This window comes from Elephantulus edwardii, unplaced genomic scaffold (genome assembly GCF_000299155.1).
Source record: "Elephantulus edwardii isolate Elephantulus edwardi_28Jun2011 unplaced genomic scaffold, EleEdw1.0 scaffold00032, whole genome shotgun sequence".
Lineage (NCBI taxonomy): Eukaryota > Metazoa > Chordata > Mammalia > Macroscelidea > Macroscelididae > Elephantulus > Elephantulus edwardii.
The window spans coordinates 2,274,874-2,286,027 of NW_006399782.1; the positions used below are offsets into that span (position 1 = coordinate 2,274,874).

General features: G+C 40.3%; 1 protein-coding gene across 1 annotated transcript in view; it reads left to right on the plus strand.

The window, feature by feature from the left end:
* The first annotated feature begins 497 nt into the window (after window positions 1-497).
* The window catches only part of TCTEX1D2 (Tctex1 domain containing 2), a 33,703-nt gene continuing 23,046 nt past the window's right edge, over window positions 498-11,154 (plus strand). The window contains exons 1-2 of the mRNA XM_006884196.1: window positions 498-607; window positions 2,089-2,222. Of these exons, the coding sequence (XP_006884258.1) occupies window positions 498-607; window positions 2,089-2,222 (244 nt within the window). The remainder of the gene's footprint in view (window positions 608-2,088; window positions 2,223-11,154) is intronic.

An 11,154-nucleotide genomic window follows, 5' to 3' on the forward strand; every position in this document is an offset into this window, starting at 1 on the left:
TTGTTGCTTGCTGTTCCATTAAGTTTTGCTATTCTGACTGGGGTGAGATAATATCTCATAGTTGTTTTGTATATTATGACTTTTGAGTTCTGGGTCTACACGTATTCTACATGAGATATTGCATTCTTAGAGTTGTGCCAGGAGGCTCACCTTTGAAGACTTTGACTGGAGTTTGGGCTCTGTTACTCCTTAGTTCTTCATGCTCGATCAAGTTACGTAATCTTTATGAACTTCTTGTTCCTTGTCTATGCCCTAAAACGGAAATCCAATTAATAAGAAACAAGCCCGTTAAAGTGATTTGCTGACAGCATAAGAACAGACCAAACTTAGGTTGCTCTAAGGCCGCCAGTTCCCGCCAGCGGTGGTGGTGGCGGTGGCTGCTCTGCCGCGTCACGTGAGGGCTAGGGGGCGGGCCGGGCCGGTCGCCTTGGCGAAGGTTTCCTAGCAACATGCAGCAAGTCGTCGGGCCTTCATCGCGAGACACCCTCGGCCTGACCATGGCCGCATCTACGCGCCTGTCGTTCTCCGTGGCTGATGGGGTTCCCGAAACTGAGAAATCAGACGAGTCTGAGAACACCTATATCCTGCGGCCTGTTTTCCAGCAAAGGCGGGTAGTGCACGAGATGAGCGGGAGTTCTGAGTTGGGCGCGGAGGTCTTGGCCGGGGGCGGGGAGGCCTGGTGGAAGTGGGGTGGGTAGGGAAGTGGTCCTTCTTCAACATCTCGACTCTTCTCGACTTTCAGCTGTAGGGGGGCAGCAGAGACTCAAAGTCGCGTTTGCAGTGTTAGGGCGCTGGGAGGACCTTTGATCGGCGCCGGGACTGGCCTGATGCGCGGAGATGCAGGGATGTGCACTCGGGTTGAGGAGTAGGATAGAATAGGTAGAGGTGGGAGCAAGAGGCTTGGTGTTAAAATACAACCATATACGCACTTGTATCTGAATGCTCTTCCTCCTCTGCAGTAAGTCCAGGCCCAGATTTAAAGGCATACACACTTGTTAGTGCAAAGGATAGCCCTGAGGGCTGTCCCTCAGATCCTTAATTAACTTCGTCCTTCCACGTTAACAAAATGTCCTGCCTTTGTGGCATTTATGTTCTAGCAATATAGAACAAATAAAATAAAGATAAGTATATAAGTGGACTAGGGAGTTCCCGTGCCTTAGTGGTAAGGAGTTGCGCTTCCAGTCCAAAGATGTTCTGTTCGAATCCACCAGCTGCCCCGCTGGAAAGATGAGCGGTCTATGTATGCCTGTGCCATTTACAGCTTCTGAAAACTCTCAAGTGTCAGGTGTGAGTCAGTTCCGACTCGACGGGGAGTAACAGCAACAACGTCCAGTATATGCGATAGAATAAATTCTAGCAAAGGAGATGTGAAGTGATGGAAGTAAGATGGTTTGAGTTTTAAGAGAGAATAGCCAGGAAAGGTGACTTTTAAATGAAGGCTGGAAAGAAAGAAAGGAGCTTGACATGCGTCCCTAAGAGAGGAAGAGCATTTCAGGAAGAGAAAACAGCAAGTGCAGAGGTGCTAAAAGTTAGTAGGGTGTTGTGGTCAAAGAACATAGGAAAAATCACTAAAGAACTGAGAATTCAGACATGTAAATGTGTTAGACTGTATACTTTGAAGTCATAAGCAGAGGATCAGAATGGAAGTATATATTTGGAATGTGACCTGTTGTCAATTTAATTCTATTATTTTTGTAATTCACAGAAGATGGACTAAATTATTTTTTTTAAACAATTGAAATTGACTCAATTCTGACTCATGTTAATTCCATGTATTACAGAGCAGAACTGTTCCTAGGATTTTCTTGACTGTAATCTACAGTTTAGGGAGCTCTGGTGGCCTAGTGGTAAGAAGTTGCCTTGCCAGTCCGAAGGCAGGTGCTTTGAATCCACCAGCTCTACAGGAGAAAGAAGGGCACTCTCCTCCTGTGATTCACGGCCTTTGAAAACCTGTCAGCTGAGAATCTGTTCTGACTCGATGGCAGCGGGTTGAGCTGTTGAACTAGCAAAAGCTGGAAGAAATTCTGGTGGGAAGATAAATTGGGGTTTTGGAATACTAATTAGATGATCTCAAATTGTGTGTTTTAGGTTTAGGCCTCCTCTGGTTAAAGATTGTATCCATACTATACTCAAGGAGGAACTGGCCAATGCTGAATATGTTCCAGAAGAAATGCCTCAGCTCACAAAACGCTTATCAGAAATGATTAAAAATAAATTAAAAGGTAATTATGATCACTGGCAATTACTTCCTTTATTCAAGTTTTACCCATTGTATCCTTCTCTATCTTTAAACAAGAGGTGTAAACTGGGGGTTCTATTAGTTTAAAAACAAATCACTCTTCAGTGTGTGTTGGTAAATGCTAGCAAGTCAACTATGACTCATAATGACCCAGTAAGCAGCATTTCTGTTACAGTCTTTGTGTCAATCCACCTTATTGAGAGTCTTTGTCTCTTTCCCTGACCCTCTGCCTTACACAGGATGATGTTTTTTCTCCAGGACTGGCCCATACTGACAACACGCTCAGAGTTTGTGAGATGAAGTTTCACCATCCTTTCCTCTAAGGAGCATCCTGGTTGTACTTCCTCCAAGACAGATTTGTTTGGTTTCTTTGCAATTCATGGGATATTCAGTACTTGCCTCCAATAACAAACCTCAAAGGCATCAATACTTTTAACATCTTAGATAATTCATTGTCTAACTTCCAAATGAGTAGCAAGTAATTGAAAAGACCATGGCTTGAATCAGGTGCACCTTAGTCTGTAAACTGACATCATTTCTCTTTAGCACTTCAAAGAGAGGTTTTTGATAACAATCTTTACTTTTCTTGACTTCTTGTGAAATCATTGACAACTTCAATTTTTTTCTCCTGCTCTTATGGTACTGTCTTTTGGTCCAGTGGTGAATATTTTTGCTTTCTTTTTTTTTGTTTTGTTTTGTTTTTAATTTTTATTTTATTATTTTTGTGTGAGTGTACCGTCAAATCAGATCTGACTGGTACAGGAGGAGATTGTCCCTCCTTCCCCGGCAGAGCATCTGGTGGATTCGAACCGTGTGCCTCTGGGATTGTAGTTGCAGCTCCTTACCACTAGGCCACCAGAGCTCCCCTTATTTTTGCTTTCTTGATGTGAGATGTAATCCATATTGAAGGTTTTGATCTTCTTCAGTAAGTGCTTCAAGTTTTCTTCACTTTCTGCAAGCAAGTTGTTATCAACTGCACAACACAGGTTGTTGATGAGTCTTTCTCTAATCCTGAAGCGACATTCTTCATATAGTCTTCATATGGTTTCTTGAATTATTTGCTCAGCAGACAGACTGACTAGGTATGGAGAAAGTATACAACCTTGATGCACACCTTTCCTAATGTTAAACCATGCAGTATTTCCTTTTAAAACCTACACCTAGCCCAAGTAGTTGTCCAAATAGAACAAAAGAATACTTCAGTGCCAAGTCTTCTGTAATTATTTTATGACTTACGTGTTGTTTTTTTATCCAGACTGTGAGAAAGAATAAAGATGTAAAATAAAGCATTGTGTGAATCAATATCAAAGAAATTCTAGTATTCAGAAAGGCTAGGACTTACAGATTTCCTTGCCTTCATCATTCTTAATTGTTTTCTCCACCACGTTTTCAATTCCTCGCCTGATATTCAGTACCCTCACAGTCTGAATCCAGTGTATTTCCCTAGTAGAATCCTTGCTGACCTTTTCAATCTTGTCAAACGCATGTTATGTGCTGTTGAGCCATAACCAACCTACAGTTTACCCTCAAGCCAGTTTCCAGAGGCAGTAAATTGCACAAGTAATCTATCTTTCTTCTGTGGAGCTGCTGGTAGATTCAAACCATGTGCCTTTGGGTTGACAGAGCACTCCTTACCACTAAGCTATCTGAGCTCTATTGCTAAAACCATGTGTTGTATTTTTTCTACCCTCTTCTGCCTTTCTTACTCATCCCCTACTTTCATGTTAATAGTGGAATATTCAACACTCTTCTCCAGCACCACAGCTCAGAGGCATCAATTATCTTTCTGTCATCCCTAGTCACTGCCCAGCTCTCCAAGGCATAGCACGCAATTGTGAAGACTATAGCCTGAATCAGGCGCACCTTAGTCTCCAGCCTGACATCGTTGCTCTTCAGTACTCTGGAGAGGTCCCTGACAGCTTACTTTCCCAATGTAATTCATCTCTTGAGTTTCTGGCTGCTGGTTCCAAGAGTGTTGACTATTGTAACAACAACATAACAACAACAATAGCATCCTTTTTTTTTTTTAACAGCATCCTTTTTTTTTTTTTTAAAGAAAACTTATTTTGGGAGAGGGTATGTCTATACAAGTAATACATGTTCATTGTAATAAGCCTGTTGTTATGTGCCATCAAGTTGCTTGCGACTCACAGTGACCCTATGTACTTGCACTCTATCCTGTGCCAGCCTCACTGTCTCTGACCACCTACTCCCATTACTCCAACCACTGAATCACTCCATCTCTTTGAGGGTCTTCCTTTCTTGTGCTGTCCCTCCACCGTCCCAAACATGACGTCCCTTTCCAAGGACTGGTCCCTCCTTGCAACATGCCCATAGTATGTCGATGAAGCTTCAGGATTCTTGCCTCCAAGGAGCAACCAGGTTTTACCCTCTCCAGGACAACCTTTTTGTTCTCCTAGCAGTCCATGGTCTATTCAGTACTCTTCTCTAGCACCACAGGTCAAAGGCATCAATTCCATTTCTATCATCCCTAGTCATTGTCCAGCTCTACGACTCATAGTATGCAATTGCAAAGACTATGGCCTGGATCAAGTGCACCTTAATTTCCAGCCTGACATCATTGCTCTTCAGTACTTCAGTACTTTGAAGAGGTCCCTGACAGCTGACTTTCCCAGTGCTATTCGTCTTTTGATTTCCTGGTTGCTGGTACCAAGAGTATTGATTGTGGAGCCAAGCAAATGAAAACTGTTAACAATCTCAATCTCTTCACCATCCATTATGATGCTGCCAGTTGGCCCAGTGGTGAGAATCTTTGTTTTCTTGATGTTGAGCTTCAGTCCATATTGAAGGCTGTAGTTCTTGACCTTCTGCAGCAAGTGCTTCAGGTCCTCGTCAGTTTCAGCAAGCAGGGTTGTATCATCTGCATAACTCAGGTTGTTGATGATCTTCCACCAATCCTGATGCCACATTCCTCCTCGTACAGCCCAGCGTCTCAGATGATCTTTTCTGCATACAGATTGAAAATGTTTGGAGACAGAATACATCTCTGACGGACATCCTTCCCAATTTTGAACCATGCGATGTCTCCTTGCTCTGTTCTGACAACTGCCTCTGTTTAAAGAAACAAAAGTAACTGAGGACTGGGATACTCATGAGAAGGAAGAGACTTTGAACTCATCAGCTATTCTCTGAGAGAAATGAACTAATGATCAGATCCTATAATTTTTACTCACAGAAATTCTATGAAATAGTTCTGTTTGTCATATAGGGTTGCTTTGTGTTGGAATCAAAAGCACACAACAAGAAGTATGTTGTGAAGTGGCACATGAAGGGCAACTCTATTGCTCTACATGCAGAATTGACATCAAAGGATTTCAGAAGCATAATTTTTGTTCTCTGGGCAGCTGGTGGTTGTTGGTCTCAGGAAAAAAGTTAACATCTTTATTTTTAGCCTTATTTAGGAAACATCCCTAAACTTTTTATAAAAATAGATAGTTAATTTCAAATAATTTAAACAATGTAGAAATGTAAATAGAAAAATTATCCTACAAATAATCATTAATATTAGGTGAACATCATATAAAACCTGTTACTTATGAATACTGACAAATAAGTACATTAAGAACAATGAGATGCTAGAGATCTAGCATGCTAGAGATCTTTTTTAAAAAAATTAATTTTAATGAAAGTTTACACAGACTTAGGGTTTCCATTCATTCATTCATTGTTGCACTTTTCTCCTTGCCTCCCCCCTCCCCCTTTCACTCTTCCCCTTGAAAAGTAAAAGAAAAACTCTTTCCTTTTTATGCAATCCCTCCCCCTAAGTCCACTCCACTTTGCAGCCTTCATTCTGGACTCTTGTCATGACAATAATACCCAATCATGTATCCCTTTTAAACAGATCTCTCCCTCGTCTGTTTCAATGCAGTATACATCATTCCTACCCTCCTTCTCTGTCTTCACTCAACCCCAATGTTAGTTTCGTTTTACAACAGTGGCCCTATGCAATATTTGTCCTTTACGACTGAGATATTTCACTCAGCATAATGTTCTCTAGGGTCACCCATTTTGCATAATATTTCATGAGTTCCTTATTTTTCAATTCTGCATAGTATTCCATTTTGTGAATATACCAACCAGAACTTCTCTATCCATTTGTTGATGGGTACTTGGGTTGTTTCCAGCTTTTTGCTATTTTGAACAAAGTCACAATAAACATGGGTATGTAAATATCTGCTTGGGTGGTGGTTATGATTTCCTTAGGGTAAATTCCCAGTAGTAGAATTGCTGGGTCAAATGATATTTCTATTTACAACTTTTTGAGAAAGCACCATATAGGCTTCCCTAGTGTTTGCACCAGTTTACACTCCCACCAACAGTGAATAAGGATTCCAGTTTCTCCATAACCTTGGCAGCCTTTGATGTTTGCTGTTCTGTTAAAGTTTGCTGTTCTTACTGGGGTGAGATGATATCTCGTAGTTGTTTTGATTTGCATCTCTCTTAGAGCTGGGGATTTTGAACATTTCTTCATGTTTTTTGTTTGCCATCTGGATGTCTTCTTTAGTGATCTATTTCTTATAGTTAACAATATTCATTCTCTTTTTAAATGGAATGGTTATTCACCATTTCCTTTTACCATGCCATTTCCATTGCCTAGTTCTTTATTTTGGCTCTTTTTTCCCACAGTGAGACTTAAGTTTTCCAGGAGTGGCTCATCAATGCTGTATTCACTGGGTTCTTCTATTGGGAATGTCTGTCTTCTGCCTCTAAACTAAAACACATTTAACATGAATATAATACTATAATAATTTTCTTAAGAATATTGTACACTTCAGTTGTTTTCTGGCATAATGTCACTAGTGCAAAATCTGAGGCCAGCTTTATGCTCTTTGTTTAAAGGCGCTTTTCCTTATACTTGATATACAATAAATTTTCCAAGATATGCCTTGTTGGATATTTTTCATCTTTCGTTCTGCAGGTCTGATTTCTTTCTATCAGGAGAAATTTTTCTCTCTCAATACATTTTTGGTATCATTTGTTAGGTTCTCTTTTTCAGGATACCAAATACGTTCATGTATACTTCATGGTTTAAAATCAGAAAAGGTGAGTGTCATGGTTCTATGCTTTCACCAGACCTATTCATTCTGTATGCTGAGCCAGTAATTCAAGTAGCTAAATTGGAAGAAGATGCATTAACAACCTGTGATAGGCAGATGATCTACTTTGTTTGCTGAAAGTGAATAGGATTTAAAGTGTTTATTGATGAAGATCCTAATCTTCAGTATACCATAGCACTTTAAAAAGTCCAGACCCCAACAAAAACCAAAGTCCACGTAACTGGACCAGCATACATCATTAAAATGTTCAATGTGGCAGTGCTTTTTTCTTATTTGAATCTAGTCAGCGTTCATGGAAATAGCAGTCACAAAATCAGTGGACAAATCTGCTTATTTATTTATTTTTATTTTATTTTATTATTTGTGTGTTTGTGTACCATCAAATCAAATCTGATTGGTACAGAAGGAGATTGTCTCTCCTTACCTGGCAGAACATTTGGTGGATTTGAACTGTGAGCCTCAAGGATTGCAGTGCAGCTTCTTGCCACTAGGCCACCAGAGCTCTCCTCAAATCTGCTTTTTGAACTTCTAAAGAGCAAGGATGTCAGTTTAAAGACTAATGTACGCTGGATATTTTCAGGTACTTCATGTGCATATGAAAGATGGACAATGAATAAGGAAGATCACAGAAAAATTGATGTCCTTGAATTGTGGTATTGGCAAAGAGAATGAAATATACCATAGATTGCCAAAAGAACAAACAAATTTGTCCTGTAAGAGGTGCAGCAAGAGTGCTCCTTTGAAATAAAGATGGTGAAACTGTCTCACATACTTTGTCCATGTTCTCAGGAGGGGCCAGACTTTGGAAAAAGACACCATGCTTGGGAAAATAGAGGGTCAGTGAAGTAGAGGAAGATCCTCAAGACGGTAGTTATACATAGAGACTGCAGAAGTGGAGTTAAGCTCCTCAGGGATTGTGAGGATGGTGCAGGCTTCTATTCTGTTATACACAGTGTTGCTATGAGGCAGAACCACCCATTAACAGCAACAATAGGATTTCTTCCTTTTTAAATGGCATTTGCTTTGGATTCCATTCAGCTAGTAATTCCGTTTTCATTTCTTTGTGCAATGTTTCTTGTAATTTTTAATTTGTTTATGCTTCAGTAGTATCATGTAGGTCTTTCTTCAATTTATTTTTGCTAGCTGTAATTGTCCCTTTCTGTTGTTTTACAACTGGAAACCATGAAAGTAGAATAAACTATTTTCTTAAATTTATCAGATTATGTATATTTTATACAGGTAGTCCTAGATTTTTGAGAGGTACCATTCTGATGACAACTCTATTGTAAGTTGGTTCTGATGTAAGTCAAAATAACCTATTTTAAATAAGCCATCATTATTATTGCCTTTTATCATCACTGTTGTTATAAAGCCAATTTTCACTTGCATTTATGGGTTGCAAACGTTACATCTGAGAATGATACTACCAGGAAATTATGGGCTGCAACATTGCTAATGATAAAACATACCAACCCTGGATGATCCTAAGTGTTAGTCATTCTACGTCAAGGACTGCCTGTAAATCATTTGAGAGGAATCTCTGTTCCTTGGTTTATATTCTCTTGTTGGTTGGGTTTTGCAGTGTTTTATGTAGTCCATTGTTATCTTTTTGCTTGTTTGTTATGGTGCTATGTCTTTACATATTACCATTTAACTTCCTTTCGTTTTTCTCTGAACCAGACACTATAATTGTTCTTATATGGTATAACTGATTTCTTGACTCCCCTCCCACTACTGCTGAAGACTACTGTATTTTCCCCTCAGAAGTGCTGTTTGAGGGAATGAGTGTTAAATATTCTAGCTGTACTTCTGTAGTCTTAGGACCTGGGTGGGGAAAGGATAAAAGTTCAACTGGACTGTGTACAGTATTTTTTTTCCTTGCTGTGTACCGTTAAATTGAATCCAACTGACACAAGAGGAGATTGCCCCTCCTTCTCCAGTAGAGCATCTGGTGGATTTGAACCATGTGCCTTCCCGATTGCAGTGCAACTTCTTGCCATTAGGCCACCAGAGCTTCCTGTACAGTATTTAAGAAATAATTTGGGCTCAATCTTCTGGAATTTTGTTAGGTATTCTGAATTAGGATTCATGTCCCACAGAGTTTCCAGGAGCCAAATTCACTAGGAGCATTTAGTTTCATCAAAGAGAGTTCAGCTTGTCCATTTCATATGATGTGGTAGGGAGAAAGATACAGATGCTCATTCAGTTTTCTTCTTTCTAGATCTGATGTTAGAATTTTCAGGATTTAGTTGATTTAGGCACATGGTTTCTGAGGCAAGCAGTTGAGTTGTGCTGGGCCATCTAAGTGTATTCTTTATCTTAAGGTTTTTTCCCCTTAGCTACCTTACAGAACAATTTGCAGTTTCCTGAAGATGCTCTGTTCTCATGTCTTTGTATATACTATTTTGTCTTATATAACAGAAGCACATTATTGACCTGGTGTAAAAGGAGCAGTTACAGCATGAGGAAGGCCAAGTATGACTTCTGTCCACTTCATAAAGGGCAACTGTACTCATCAATAATGTCCCCAGTACCAAGCAGTTAACTACATTGTCAGACATGCCACCTCACAGGCTCCTGCATTTATTTCTAATGATCATTGGGTCTGATGTTCATTGCAAAATAACTCACAGACTTTACTCACAGTTGTGAAGATTATTAGGGAAATAGGTTGGAGGGTAGGAGAGGCAAAGAATATCACAAAATGTAAGTCCAGGTTTAGTTCAGCAGTCCCAAGTCAGATTAACATCAAAACATAATTCCTCAATTACTTCAGACAGCTTCTCAGTCAACAAGTAAAAGTCTAGCTTCAATTCAGCAGCACAAATGCAAGAAGCCTCTGATTTCCTCAATCGTCCAACGGACAATCTCAGAGCAGTTACAAGTCAGCTTTTCCTTCAGTCAGTCAGCCATCTCCAGGGTTCGTCTGGTTACACCTGCCATAATCTCTTCACAGCAGTACCTCAGTCTTTTCACAGCAGTGCCCCAGTCTCTTCATCCTTACTCCACCACCATCTTCTTGCAGTGTGGAAAGAGCTCCTTTTATTGGCCCCAAAGCTGTTGATGATTTGCAAGGCTATTTGTTCACAATTTATTAATCTGGAGACCATGCCCCTAGCGAGGCTAACACAATGAATAGAAAAGCCAGTTTTCAAAGTAAGGACCCCACACCTGGTAAATTTCCACTTACCCTTTATTACTGACTTACATCCTCTTGGAACTCATCTCTCATCACCATCCAGATAAAGGGAAGACCCCCTCAGCTCTCTGCTCCTGACTTTATAGATATATGCTTTCTCTGAATTAACTGTCTTGTTGTTGTTAAGTGCTGTCAAGTCATAGATGACTCATAGTGACCCTATGAAGGAAAGACCTGAACACTTGTATAACTTTCATCATTTCTCCAAGTTCATAGAGTTTCCAGAGGCAAGCTATTTCAGAAGTGAATGCTACTCCTGCTTCCAAGCTTGTTTTAATTGGGGAGCTCCACCAAACACTGTCCACCATGGGTAACCATTAATGCATTTGACATACATCAGTGTCACAAGTGTTTATCTTCACAGCAACCATGAGTTACCTCTGTATAGCAAATGAACAGACCAGTGCTATACCACTTAGAAGAACATTTGACCAAAAACAGTTAAAACTAGGCAGTACGCTGTTGTTGTTGTTATGTGCCATCGAGTTGTTTGCGACTCATAGCAACCCTATGTCCAACAGCCCTAAACCCTGTTCTACCCTGTGCCAATCGCACTGCCTCTGACACACCCATCCCAATTACCCCAGTCACTGAATCCACCTCATAGAGGGTCTTCCCCTCCTGCGCTGTCCCTCCAT